This window comes from Gouania willdenowi, chromosome 6 (assembly GCF_900634775.1).
Source record: "Gouania willdenowi chromosome 6, fGouWil2.1, whole genome shotgun sequence".
Lineage (NCBI taxonomy): Eukaryota > Metazoa > Chordata > Actinopteri > Blenniiformes > Gobiesocidae > Gouania > Gouania willdenowi.
Window position 1 is genome coordinate 30,440,872 of NC_041049.1, and position 15,411 is coordinate 30,456,282.

Consider the following 15,411-nt stretch of genomic DNA (forward strand, 5'->3'; position numbering starts at 1 on the left):
GCAGCAAAAACCAACACACAACATTCAATTCAATACAACAGCACGTTGGCACTGGGGATGGGTCTTAGGATGAGTTGTTCGCAGGTCAGCGACAGGATGCAGCTTGCCTCCTGCTGCCATCTGCAGGGAGGGAGGGAGGAGGGGTTGGGGCCAGAGGAGACGGTGAAGAAACGGCGCATGTATGTAATGTAGAAGTAAGAGTCAGTGACGTGTGGGCGTAGGCCTGTTTTCTGAGACTCTGCTAGTCTCTCACAATTCGTCTCAAAAGCTGATGTCGTGGGACGGCGTTGCCATAGAGATGACCTTGAGAGTTTGTCAGCCAAGCCAGATCCCAGGTGTTCATGGAAAGTGAGGGAATGGTCAGAACGTCGAATCAACATCCATCCATGGAAGAGTGTGGAGAAAAAAAACAGACCTTGACAACAGTTTGTTCATCTCAGGGGCTGAAAGAGATAAGAGAAGTTGTTTTTAGACGAGCTAGATACTATTCTTCCTGGTCATTCCAAAAATCCAGTAATGGGGCCTTTTCCCTTGACACAAACTCTCCACTCCTTATAAAGTTCACACGGTGGATTCCATCTGAGAGTTCTGAGAATTTGGCCCCTTTTCGTTGTTGACTAGCAGCTTCCAATAATGCTGCCAACGTAATCCGAATTTTGCGATAAATCAAGAAAATGCCAGTTCCAAACAGTAGAAGACCTGTTATCATAATTCGAATCACGTCTTCCACATCCTCAGGACATACGGGATCTCCCATTGCCCGACCTCCTTGTTGAGAAATCTGACCAATAGCGTAGAAAGACCAGCTGCTCAATTCCATGATTTATTTAGGATCGGGAGGCAGATAGAGGCTCCTGTAGATTAAGACCAGACAAAAATAAGACAAAGAGCAGCAAGCAGGGAAAAGGAGAGCAAGGAGGAAGGTAATTTGATCTGTTTGGACACTTTATTTTTAAAAGTTATTTTCTCAAGGCATGAAATCACTCACTGAGATCTAGCCTTTAAGGTGGTGGAGGCTTAAATAAACTTAAGGTGTTTTCTTACTAATTCCATAATATTACAATATTACCTTAAGGTGTTGTGAGTGTATGTTTGTTGTCCTTTTGTGCCATTGTGTTTTTAAAAATATTTTTGTTGTTATTTTGTGCAATTATATGTAGTTGTGTATGTTTTCTCAGTTATTTTGAGAATTTTTTCTGTGTTTTTGGAGTTGTTTTGTGCCTTAACGTTGGGGGCAACACAAAACAAAACTGAGTGCTGCATGTGGGGCCCCGGTCCGGTAGTGCCACTGTTGGCCACTTTAGGGCCCACTCCTGTGTCTACAAATCAACACAATTACTCAATAAAATACATTTTTTATTCGTATTGAAACAAAACATTCACACTTTAAGTTACTGAAGGTATAGTGAAGAGGAATATGTTCAGGATTAAGTCAAGTTAAGTGTAAACTTATGGTGCAAGCACTTAACTGTCAGTCCTCACAGTAAATTAAGTCAATGAATGTAATTTTCTCATGTTTGGAGAATGTTTAATGTTTTCATTAAATTGTTGCTGCTTAATGCTTTCTTCTTACATATTACACCAAAGTTTCCTTGAGCATGTCAATTTGTGCTAAATTACATCATTGTTTCCCAGGTAGGTGACGACCCAAGCACGGGTATCGACTGGTCCAATGAGAACGACAGGCTACTGGTCTGCCAGATGTGCATCAAGCTAGCTGACATCAATGGTCCTCTGAAGTGTAAGGATCTGCACCTGCAGTGGACCGAGGGCATTGTCAACGAGTTCTACGAACAGGTGAGTGAAATAAAAAGTACTGAGATATTCTCTTCGTGAGACACATCAGCCAACATCTGCACTGAACATGAGAAATAAAACCACTGTTACAAAGACAACAATGCAGGCTTTTTAATTATTTTCTTACATCATTCATTTTAACAGTACCCATGACACCATTCATCAGATAAATGAATCACCATTTAAACTGGTTCATCAGCATGTCTAACCACCTGATACAATTCAAGTTGAGCCAGGGAATTACAGTGTGTGTGTGTGTGTGTGTGTGTGTGTGTGTGTGTGCGCGTGCGTGCGCATGTTGAAGTGTGTAATTCTGCCACTGTGTCTGCTTCTCTGTGGTCAGACTCTGACAGTGGGATAACACACAGTCACATGGGCTTCCTGGTTTCAAAGTGTGTGTGTGTGTGTGTAGCAAATATCTCCTCTCCATCTGCTTTTGTGCTCAGTGTATTTTCTATGAGTTAATTGTTCACAAATTATTGACTGGAATAATACACTTAATGAAAGTTTCTCATCAGCTAAACTAGTATGACTTCATTAGTGAATGGATGTAGATAGGATTTGTAAAAACATATAAATTAATTTTAAGTCTATGTTTGGTTCCACGGAGGTGTGCGTGGATGTCTTGCAGTAAACAGTCACGTGAACAACGAATAAATAAATAAATAAGACACCTTCAGAGGATGTCATGCTCTCCAATCAAAAACATTGGACAGATGGGCAGACGAACACAACAGCATGGCCCATATTTTGAGTGTGCAGTGCAGCCTGCACGGCGTATTTAGAGGCTGAGTTGTGTAAATTATTCAAGGTGTGGTTAGAGGGTGTGTTCTTGGAGGAGGGAGGCAGGGTGCCTTTGCACTCAACTTGCGCCCACCTCATCCAGCTGGATCCAACTTCGTCATTATTCAGGGCCATTTTTCAGTAAGAAAAACATGTCTGGGACTGCGTGCATCCCGTGTACCCATGTGTGTCCTGTTCCACATGTGCACACCGTACCACTGGCTGTGCCTCCTGCATCACCCTGTGACCATTGGTGCTGTGCATCAAGTGCCTGTAGAGCTGTTAGGTAGGGCAGCTGAGTGTGTCCTCTGTGTGTTGCAATAAGTGCAGCATGGGGTGTCGGTGTAAGCATGTGCGGTTTATAGGCTTCTGTCAGACTTGGGACTGCGGTCGACCCAAAGCATGATGTGTGCGATTTCCCTGGTTTAATTCTATGGGACATGTGCATGATAAATGTGTTTGTTGTGTTTTTGTGCATTTTTTGTATAATTATTGTTTTTTGTTGCCATTGCAGTTAGGGTTGGGCATCGTTTGGATTTTAACGATTCTGATTCCGATTCTCAATTTTGATTCCTGTTCTAAACGATTCTCGATTCCGATTCTTTGAGTTGTGCAGGTCAACAGGTTAGAGATTTCACAGGAGAATTTTTTAATTTGAAAAAGCCTTTAAACAGGCCATTTTTATTAATTCACTTTGTTGATACAGTTTAGTTTGGTTGCTGTAGTGTAACTAAGGTATTCAATAACAAAGGTCCCCAACTGTAACTGTAAAAGTGAAAGTTGCTGAAAAAACACTACAAACAAGTTGGCAGCAGTCTAAAAAACAAAGAGATGCAGCCCAGGTAGATGTGAAACAAAATAAAACAAACTCAAACCCTGGAACAGTCTTCACCGAACGGCTGGCACAAGGACCCGGAGGTGGAGTAAATGCATCCCCTACTGCATGTACAGGCTGTAATATCACTAGTTTATCATTTTACCTGTTGTTAGAGCTACTATCTTTACCAGGGAGCAAATATTTATTCATGGTGATTGTTTTCCAGACTTTTACTGGGCTTTTTACCGGTGATTAGTTTCTATCTCCTTCCGCTCCGTGGTCCAAACTGAAACCGTGTGTTATTATCAAGCTGCTGATTCAAAACTACAATCAAAATAAAAGTGAAAACAGTTCTCATGTGTGGTGTTCTGTGTTATAGTCATAAACATGCAGACTTTCACACGGACACACACAGACTTTTTAAACACACACGGACCTCGGTAAACGTGGTAAACGGAACAGGCTTCATCGACCGGCAGGCACTAGGACCCGGAGGCGGAGTAAATGCGTCCCTGTACTGCATGTACAGGCTGTAATATCACACAGTTTATCATTTTACCAGTTGTTAGAGCTACTATATTTCCGGTGTTTTACTGGGCTTTTTACCGGTGATTATCTCATATCTCCCTTCCGCTCCGCCGGACCAAACTGAAACCGTAGCCAGACACACACACACACACACTGCAGTCGCGTTCTGAGCGCATCTTATACAAACCCCGCATAAACAAACAGAGCAAGCCGGGGAAACAAACTAGTGCGGGCATTTAGGAGTCAAAAAAAAGAATCGAAATGCAAACATCTTCGTAATGGTTCTGGAACCGGACGTTAGGAACCGGTTCTCGGTGCCCAACCCTAATTGCAGTGTTATTCTGGAGTCATTTTGTATCTTTTTGGTGTAATTTTGCACGTTTCTGTTGTCGTTTTGTGTACTTTTTGTATAAATATTGTTTCGTTTTTAGTTTTATTTTACTCATTTAGTATGATTTTATCATAAATACATGTGTGGTGAGAGCGTGTTTTGAGGTGTGTGTGTGCGTGTGTGAGACATGCTACCTGTGGTTGCCGTGTATCACTCTCTAGTCTCCTCCGTGGGTGTGCGTGTGAGAGGACCTCTCATCTGCTACGCGCATGCACATACTCCATCACAGGTTGTTGAAATGCGTAGAGAAAAAAACGGACCCACGGGAGCTATTTGAAACTTCCGGGAACTCTTCTGTTGCTGCAACTCTCTCTAACTGCTCTGTGCGCATTTGGCATGTACATCGAAGGTGCGTATTTGGTTATATAGCATGTGGTGAAAATGTCAGCGTTTATAATGCCATATACGCAGAGAAATTGGCATTTTTTGCTGTTCGCTTTCAACACAGCGAACAGTCAAACAAACATGAAAATAAACATTTTGAAACGTAATCACCAAATAAGGAATAGTCAAAAAGTATGTTTACTGAAAAGAGAAGTCTACAGAAGCTCAAAACTTGTGAAAGAGCCTTAAACTATATAAATGATAGTTTTTCAATAAGCCAATAATTTATTTGCATAAGGGATTCCTTCAAATACACTTCCAACTCTGAACTATTCTACTTAGCAGAAACACAATGAACAAGGTAATAACTGCAAAAACACATTTTTCTTTAAAACAAAAAAACAGTAAAGTTAAACATGAATACAAATAGAAATAGAAAAAATAAAAAATGCTCATTGCAACAAAATAAATATGAATAGTATTTATTTATAAAGTGGCAAATGTAATTGTTTATAAAAAAAAGTAGCCTCAAAAGAAATGTTGCAAAAGTCTATACATCCAAATGAAAAAATTAATTAGAATATTGTTTAGAACTTAAAAAAAATAAAAAACAAAAACATGACAGCTTATTATCTCCAACCACTTTTTTATTTTCTTTCTTCATGCTATTGACTACGTTTTTGTTCTTCTTGTTTTTTGAGAAGTCTTTTACAATGTCATCATAGGAAATCTGCTTTCCAACCTCATGGTTGATAATGACATTAACATTATTTTTTTTTTAAGGATGGGGGTTGTTAAAAAGTAGGTAAGAGTTTGTTGTAAATAACAGGTATAAGAAGTGTGAAGGATAGTCATGGTGTGGGGGTCCCCCGGTGGTCACGGGGCCCTAAGCAGCCTCTTAATCCGCTTAGTGGTAGGGCCTGTGGGGGTAGGATCTGTGTATGACACCTTCTTCCATTGAGCAAAAAAGCAAATAATATTGTTTAATCCCATGTTGTAGCACAGGGAAGTAAAGGGCTACTCTAAAAAAATCAACCGCTGTGATCAAAAAGCAGCACAAAGCTGCTTTTTTGGCACTTTAGGTTGCCAAAATAGGGGTCCATGTGTAGAGAACAAAAAGACACAGTATCTCAACATCGAAACCTCTTCCCAACTGGGAGGTATGGTGGAGGAGACATCATGGTTTGGGGCTGCTTTGCTGCTTCAGATCCTGGGGGATTCAGTTCATCTAAGGAAAATGTAATTTACAAGTTTAACCAGACCACTCACTAGAAAATGTATAACCACCCGTACACCAATAGTGATTCACACCAGACATACCAAAAAAAACAAGTGAACGTTTGATTGTATCAAGTTTATCAATGCTGCAAACATTGGGAAGAATTTTAGGAAAATGTTCCACTAACCTTTTGGCCTCAACTGCATATTGATTTTTTTATGAGAACCTATTTTTTTTTCAAATGAGTTCAAGCTATATGATGTATCATATTAACAAATACCAACAAGCTAGGTTTATTAGAAAAGTGGCATTACGTACATGAGCAGCACCTCTGTTCTTTAGCGTGAAGAGTTTCAGTGAAGCTAGCAGGAATTCAATGGCCGGGACTGAATTGGATTAGACAGTATGTGTCCAAAGAGCAGTGTATGTATTCCAGAGTAATACATGTTCTGGAAAAGAGGCACGTTTTGTCATGTATAACAAATGCAAACATCACAGAGCCTCAATGTAGCAGCAAAGAATAACTCCCTTCTAAGCGTGAGACAATGTCCTAATGCTTCTTATTGTCAGGCATAAATCACATGATAACCGACTGGCTGATTACTTTCTGAAACATAGACACCAAAGTATTCTGATGCTATGCCCAAGGTTTCCATGCAGACTAACTGTGAAGAAGTTAATCTGACCAACAATAATGCAAATTAATTCAGGATGACAACATTTATGACAAGGTTTACTGATAAAATTCATCAAACAAAATAGCTGTTTGATAGCATAAGAAAACAAATGAGATTGAATTGTCATTAAGTAGTTCACTGCGGTATCTAACAAATGGTCATATCCGTCGAGATCAAAGCAACTTGTTAATTCTGACCTTAAAATTGTACTACAAGCATTAAAAGCCAGTATAGCAACCTCTCCTCTTTGTAGTCCATGCAGTTTTCGTTGTCTTGTGTTTGCAGGGGGACGAGGAGTCCAGCCTTGGTCTGCCTATCAGTCCCTTCATGGACCGAGCGGCACCGCAGCTTGCCAAACTCCAGGAATCCTTCATCACACACATTGTTGGGCCACTGTGCAACTCTTACGACTCGGCCTTCCTCATGCCAGGGCGATGGGTGGAGCCTAACTTAGAGGAAGAGGACACTGAGAGTGCTGAGAACGAGAACGAAGACGAGGAGGAGGAAGAAGACACTGCTGAGGAGGATGCCTCCTCCTGCTCTGAAACATCTCGTGAGTCAAGATCCTGAATCTTAATTGCTGGGGCTACAGTACTGTAGTTTTTTTAATGTTATTTTTCGAATCTGTTGCTCTGCAGAAGGCCTAATAACATACCTTGCCTTATAATTAGCTGTGTTTGATATCTAAAATAGGCAGGACCATTAGTTTATAATAAAAATAGATTTGTAATACACTACATTGCCTGGAGCTCATGGTCAGAGGTGATAACTTGTGTCTGTTGAGAAACAATCAAATATAGATACAGAAATTTAAATAGGTGAACATTACAGACATTAAACAATTATTCCGGTGATTCCTTAAAGTGTGTTTAGTTCGACTGAGGCAGTGACTTTCTCTGTGTTATGGCAGCTAAATGAGGGTGGAGTGTAAAACACAGCAAACAAGTCGTCAAATTTAAATTTTTCAATGTAAGAAAATTAATAAGAATATGCACAAGTTGGATAAGAGCATAAAACTGAAGGCACTTGATCAGTGATCAGTACCCGAAGAAATATTATAATATTCTGTCATCGAATCATAAATCCTAAATATTAATTTCAGCACATAGGGGGTGAAGACTTTGGTCAGTATTGTAGAGTAGTTAAATACGTTTGTGCTGGTTTTCGGAAATGGGAGATAGATCAGACTGTGCATTACAGTTGCATATCCAGTCTGACATCCATGGATTTGGTTTCAGAACCAAAGCATTGGAAGAACAGAAGCACACAGTGACAGCGAACCTCCACCAAATGCCCTCCTCCCACCTCCCTCTGTGATTGTCTACAGGATATCAAATCCTGGTTCTCTTCCAATTTTCTCAAACTCAACAGTGACAAAACTGAGGTTCTCCTCATTGGTTCTAAATCCACTCTCACAAAATCAAAAAGCTTTACCATTAATATCAACAACTCTTCCGTCTCCCCCTCCCTTCTGCGTGTCTTCCTCAACTTCACTCTGTCTTTCCAAACCCACATCAATAACATCACTCGGTCTGCATACTTCCATCTTCGAAACATCAACCGCCTAAGTCCTTTCCTTACCCCGTCCAGTACTGCCATACCGGTCCACTCTCTGGTCACCTCCCATCTGGATTGCTGTAACTCCCTCCTGTCAGGTCTCCCCCAAAATTCTTTACATGAACTACAACTGGTTCAGAATGCTGCAGCCGGGATATCACCAGAACACCTTTCATCCACCACATCACCCCTGTTCTCCAACAACTCCACTGGCTCCCAATCACACACCTTATTGTTAACAAAACTCTCCTCCTAACCTTCAAGGCCCTCCATAACCTCGGCCCTCCGTATCTCACTGAACTCCTCCACATAAACACTCCCAATCGGACCCTCAGATCATCTTCCTCCTTCAGCTTCCTCATCCCTCCTGTCCACAAGACCACCATGGGGTCCAGAGCCTTCAGCCGCTCTGCCCCCCACCTCTGGAACTCCCTCCCACCTGACATCTGAAATATCAACACTTTGACCATCTTCAAATCCCGTCTTAAAACCCACATGTTCAAACAAGTCTCCTCACTCTGATCACCATCCACTACACTGCAAAACTTGTTTTGAAATTACTTTTTTGTAAAACTGTTACCTTCCTCCTTTTTAAGTCTCTAATTTTTATGTTTTATGTTTACTGCTTTGGAATTCTATGTTTTTATTGTTGTTATTTTTAACTCTGCTTGTAAGGTGTCCTTGGGTTTTTTGAAAGGCACCCATAAATAAAATGTATTATTATCTCCTCCTTTCCAAATATTGGCATTGATGATCTTGACCATGGTACAATAATCATTTACACTTTAACTCATTCAGTGCCAGCCATTTTCAGAATTTCAACCCCCCTCGGTGCCAGCCATTTTTGAGCATTTTGACTGATTTTTTAAAGACCCATAGAATATTTTTTACAATGACAATCTGAAATCTCACACCAGATTCTGAAATATTAAAGTCTCTACTTTCATCAGAAAAAGTAATTTAGTTTCTTCTGTAATCAGCAGTTGAATAGAGGCAAGTTTCACACAAATCGCCAGTTGTGACAAAAAGCTGAGAAAAACAGCTTTTTCTGAAAAATTCTATTACTGACTTTGAAGCAATTTTTTTTTTTTGTTTTAGTGACACCTCAACATTAGTTTCCTTCTATAAAACTACAAAAAGCAACACTGAGACCAGGCTTTTCATGGCAACACTATCTATGTCAGAGTTGAATGGATTTCTTACTGTATTTTGGAGTTCCTCCAAGTCTCTCCTTCCCCGTCAATCACACAGACGTAACTGCCTCTTCATCCCGACATGCAGAGATTACCCGTTTAGCCCGGTTAGTTGATGGTTTAATCTCCCGATAGGAGCATAATTATTAATCCACTTAGCTCCACACATGTTCTGTGTTAGTATGTGGTGCTGTGAGCTGCTGGATACTTTACAATATCACTTCGTAGCGCCATAATCTCCCTCGTCCTGCTTCTCCCTCCTTAGCTAATGGTAGCATCAGTGGCTAATCTATAATCCAAAGGTGTGCTGCTGCCACCTTCAGAGCACCAGTTGGTCACTACATCACACTACAGTTTAGCTATTGATGAGGGACCTCTGCCAGGGTGTATTCTAGTACAGCGGTTCTCAACTGGTGGGTCAGGACCCAAAAGTGGGTCGCGGACCTGTACGTAAGGTCTTGCACGTTGGACTTGTCTTTTAAACAAACTTTTATTTTGAAAGGCATGCTGTGGAATACATGTTGCATATGATAATAAATAGATTTATGTTTTAAAAAAGATTATGTATGTGTTTTCAACAGCTATTTTTGAAAAACTAAATTTGGTTGGTAGAATCCTTGCAATTAATGACCCTGGCAAAATGTGGGTCCCAGGGTGGGACCAGTTTAGAAACCCTGTTCTAGTAATCTCCATGAAAAAATATAAATGACATAAAAGTAAGTCAATGGCACTGGGTGTAAGGATTTAAAATGACGTAAAATTATGTCAGTGGTACTGAAATAGTTAAAAGCTTAAAAGACATTTTTATCCCCATCAGTGTCATACTTCCAGAGCGGCTTCAGCCTTCCCCTCCTGTTGCTTCTGAGTTCATCAGCCTCACTAGTTTCATCTGTGTTTGATTACTCTCATCTGTGCCTCTGCTCTTCTCCCCAGTATTTAATCTAGTCTCTCTTTCTAATCTGAGCGAGATTGTCATGTCTCCCAGTGTGCATACTTTTGAGCGTTTCCTACTGATTGCCTCCTTGTGTCTGACCCTGCTCTGTTCTCTGGATTACAAGCCTGCATGCTTCCTAGGAAACTTCTGCCTGTGCTTGTTTGACTCCTGTGTACTGAACCTCTGGCTCTCCGTTAAAGGAACTGAACTTTCTTACACTGTGTCTGGTTTTGAGTTCTCTGCCTCCCCGTGTGACAGTACAATCTTGCCAGGGATGGACTCGGCAGACACGGAAGTGCTTTGACACAGACTAGCAATGCAGCTGCCCTGCTTAACACAACAAGAGAACCAGATTCAGGGGATGGTGCAACTTGTCTAGCAGTACGTCAGGAGACTTTCTCGGCGGACCTGGGTGCTCAGCTGAGGTCCATCGCAGAGATGGCTCGGCAGGGAACACCTCTTCCGAGCGATGGGAGTACTGTTTCCTCCACTACTGCACTTACTGATCCAGATAAATTCATGGGAGAGTCAGGAGATTGCAGACCATTCATGATGCAGTGTGATCTATATTTCAAACTACAGCCCGCTGCGTTTTTGTCTCATCGCACTAATATTGCCTTTATCGTCTATCATTTCTCCGAGAAGGCACTCCTCTGGGCGACGAATGAATGGAATCGGGGGTTGGAGATCTTTTTTTATCAGCCTTCACTACCGCTTTTTACACTCCGCACCCAAGATGCAATTTTGGTGTTGCCAGACGCTCAAAAAGAGCAAATCCAATCCCATGCTTTCCCCTCCCTCAATTGGGAGGTTATTCTCAGTCAACTATGGCTCAAAACTCACAAGCCCCAATTCAACTGCATATCAGGAAAGGTTGTCAGATATGGGGAGGGGTGTACTCTCTACCCTGTTTTCCTAAAGGTCCCATTAAGTCCTCTTCAAAGAAACCCAGATCTAGTCACCCTGATCTGTCAGGCGTACCTGTGTGTCACCATGATATTCATGAGGTTTTCAGAAAAGATAGGTCTAAGTCTCTTCCCCCTTACAGAACGTATAAATGTCCAATCAATCTCCTCCCGAGAACGTCTCCCGCGGGAAGCAAACTCTACTCCATGTCTGTCCTAGAAACGCAGGCCATGAAAACCTACGTGGCGCAGTCCTTAGCAGGGATCATCCGTCCATCCTTCTCTCCCGCGGTAGCCAGATTCTTCATAGAGAAGAAAGACAAATCTCCTCCCCCCTGCATCGATTACCATAAACTTAACCACATTATCAACACCAAGCTGGACCTTCCAAAGTGCCAATCGCCTGGTCAGAATCAGGGAGCGGAAGAAATGGAAGATGTTCTTCAACACCCCCAAGGGTCACTACGAATACTTGGTGATGCTGTTTGGCCTAACCAATGCTCCAGCAGTTTTCCAAGGCTTTACCAATGACATTCTCCATGAAATGCTGGACTTTCTTGTTTTTGTTTATTTGGACAATCAGAGCAAAAAGGAACACGTGGATCATGCATGCAGAGAACAAGCTCTTCGTCTAGGCCAAGAAACGAGAGCCCTCCGTCGCATTTCAAATGATCTCGAGAAGGTCGATAATGCTAGACCACTCCGACCTCACGCAAGGAGCTCAAAAAGTTTTTGGGTTTCGCTAACTTTTAGCAGGAACTTTAGTATGGTGGCTGCCCCTCTGTACACTTTTACCTCCCCTCAGAAACTGTTCTTTTGGTCCTCGGATGCTGATGCTTTGTTCAAGGAATTTAATGAGCGGTTTTCCTCGGCCCCGATCCTCCTTCAACTGGACACATCAAAGCAGTTCATTTTGGAGGTTGACACCTCAGACACTGGTGTCGGGCATTCTCGTCCCAATGCTCCACTGAAGATGGACACATTCACCCTTGTGTCTCTCTGTCCCACAATCTCTCACAAGCAGAACATATTTACAACATTGGTAACCACTAGCCGCTAGCTGTAGGGGTCTCTCAACCATTTGTGGTCTGAACCAACCACAGCAACCTCCAGTACTCTCACTTGTGCCCCTGCTCTTCTACCCATTATCTCCTCCTTTCTATGTGAGATTGTCATATTTACCAGTGTGCGTACAAACCTGCCTGCTCCCCAGGAAACCTCTGCCTGTGCATGTTTAACTCCATACTGAACCTCTAGGTATTAAAGAAACTGATCGTGTCTACTTTTGGGTTCTCTGCCTCCCCTTGTGACAATTATAATGATACAGTAGGTCAAAATATTTGGGTACCCCACGAACTGTTCAGTACAGATCCAATCCGGTTGATATTTAATTCAACCCGACACAACTCATAAGTCAAATTTGAATGAGTTTGGTCAATTACGAACCGAGTTGTACATTTTTGAAATGTTGCTAATGATTGGGATTTCTTTTATCGTTTATTATATTGCTCTGGATCTCCTCCAAAATGTTATGGAATCTTTCATAGCCTATCTTGATTCAAATTTTGACAAAATCCATTGAAAACTTTTGATGTAATTCTATAATTAAATAAATGCCAATAAAAATAGTACCTGCTTGACGGAGGAAAAAACACTATTTAGGAGTAGATCATAATCATGTGTGCAGTCCCTAAAAGAAAAATCAGTCTTGTCCAGACACTAGTAAGACTTGAAATGTTGAAATTGCTCTTAAACAGCTGCGTTTTTCTTTTCTTTCCAGAGAAAGCAGCTCAAGAAAAGAGGAGGAAAGTATTTTGCCATATCACGAACCACCTGCTAGAGAACCATGAAATGTGGAAGAAGGTGATCGCGGACGAGGCGCAGAAACAAGGGGCAGCAGAGTCTGTTCATATAAACAACATGGGCGAATCCATCCAGGCTATCCATGAGGAGGAGGAGGAGTCGGGCAGCAGGGAGGAGCTGGTTGAAGGAGAGGAACCGGAGGAGGAGGTGGATGAACGGGAGTGGCCTGAGTCTCAGCCTCAGGAGGAGGAGCAGGAGCCCCAGTGAAACATTAGCAGGCGGTCAGCCCGTCTGACACATCACTTAGACACAACACTGTAGATGTTTGGGAAACGTGTGCCTATACCGATAAATACAGGGTGGGGATGTGTGTACTTTCATACACTCTATCTGCGGCTGCACCAAACACTAAAGGAGCTTCTCCACATTGCAATACGGGAATACTTGTGCACTGTGTACTCTGGGATACCGAATCTTTTGCTACTGTCAGGAGAAGAGGAAGCCTGGGTGCACAAGCTTCAACCTTCCAGTGTGGTGTCACCAAACCACAGACTTCCTGCCAGTTTATACTTTCTGAATGCAGTTATCTATAAACATCACACGTACGTTTGTTTCAAGGTCTTTCCTGGACCAAAATATGTTTTTATCTATATTTGGATAATAAAGGGAGACAAATTACGAAGCGAAGAGCTGCCCCAAGGGAAAATAAAATTTAGATTACCATCACATTATGAAGTGATAGTGATCCATAATTTAATTTCTCCTTAGGCAGCTCTTCTCTTGTCTAACAGACAAGGAACAGCAATGTGATTTGCAACATTTGCCAAAATATGCTCATTTTTCAAGCTTCGGTACACAAACATCAAATATTCACACATTTTATTGTTTTACAGTTTGTTGCCAAATGAAGTACTTTTTACCAATATGTGAAGTTTTTTTTGCTTAGGACTATTCACACATTTATTTGTGTGCCAGTTAGTTTCAACCGATACACTTGTATGCAAACTTTCTCTGCAGATATATTAAAAAAACAGTCATTTAATTTTTATTTGTAAATAAAACTTTTGAGTTTTGAAGTATAACTCACAATCACACTTAAATATTTAAAATGCGATATAAAATTACACAATTGATAGAAATGCACACAAAATACAACGCCAAAAACTAAACATTTTTGTATCAACGTTTGAATTACGGCACTTTAAGATGATGAAATGATCAAATCAGTCCACTACACACATTCTCTGGGTATATTTCACTGCGCATTTCATCCTGAAGCTCTCAGGAAATCATGCTGACTTAACATGAAAAGGGACAGTAATAAAGTGTAAAAGCAGAAAGTTCACATTTATGACATGTAGATCACAGCCTACCTCTATTCCTTCATATACAGACCGAACTTGGTGGACTTTCTCTTACGCGATATACAATACGACAATATGTTTATATAGGCATTAATGAATGAAAATGTGCTTCTTTCTGATATGTTGGTTCCACGCAACTTACAAAGACTTTTGTTAGTTTATTTTAAACTCTAAATAGACCAGAAGACTAAATGTGTCTGTCCCTGTGGTCTAAGTATCATGATTACTACTACCTTTAAATCTGACATGGGCAATGCGGCACTTGGAGTTTTATGTGGCCCCCAAAGTAAATACACAAAATTACTCCAAAAAAATACACAAAATGATTATAAAAACTTACAAAATTACAGAAAAATACCCAAAATTACAAGCAAAAACATTGCAAAAAATAAACAAAAATATATAAAACTAAATTAAAAAACAAATACAAAAACACCAAATAAAAATGTAATCAATTCCACAAAATGGCAACACAAATACACAAAATGACTCAAAAAACACACAAAACAACAAAATCACGCAAAACCCTTTTTTTATTCCTTGTTCCTGCTCAGATTGGTCATCATTCTAAAAGCTGAAATTAATGTTGCCCATCTCTGCTTTAAATTAATGCAAAATAATTAGTGAGAGTCAACCCAGCTTCCAGTGCTGGCTTTTACAAAGCATTCAGTGTTGAGTTTACAGTATCAAATGTACAGTACATTTGACCGGCTCATTGGCTTTTACACCAAGGCACTTAGTGAAACTGATCTCCTTTCTAAATCAGACGTGTGTGTTTTTCACAGAGCTTTAATATTGCACATTACACTGCACACTAATACAAAATACAGAAAGAATTCCACATTTAAAAAATAAAAATAAACATCCCTTTTCCATGATTTAAAGAATAACTAAACCCTGAGGTTTTTGCTGATGTGCATCTAGGCTGGAAATTCAAAAATTGTCTTGATTATGGGTGGTGCTGCTCTATAGTATAAAATCTCCAAAGAACAATCTATGCTATGCCATTGCTAACTACCTGCTCAATACTCACTATACCTCTCTATTCATAATTATCTCAATCTAACCTACTCAACACTGATTGTAGAGTTCACAGGTGCTAGTTTTTATAGGAGGATT

The 15,411-nt window shown here is 40.7% G+C and overlaps 1 protein-coding gene across 2 annotated transcripts in view; it reads left to right on the top strand.

Moving 5' to 3' along the window:
• Window positions 1-14,684, top strand: part of LOC114466173 (cGMP-inhibited 3',5'-cyclic phosphodiesterase A-like) — a 139,953-nt gene extending 125,269 nt beyond the window's left edge. For both annotated transcript variants that reach the window (XM_028451730.1, XM_028451731.1), the window contains exons 12-14: window positions 1,636-1,797; window positions 6,822-7,089; window positions 12,906-14,684. In XM_028451730.1, the coding sequence (XP_028307531.1) occupies window positions 1,636-1,797; window positions 6,822-7,089; window positions 12,906-13,195 (720 nt within the window). In that variant the 3' untranslated portion in view covers window positions 13,196-14,684. The remainder of the gene's footprint in view (window positions 1-1,635; window positions 1,798-6,821; window positions 7,090-12,905) is intronic.
• The last annotated feature ends 727 nt before the right edge of the window (window positions 14,685-15,411 follow it).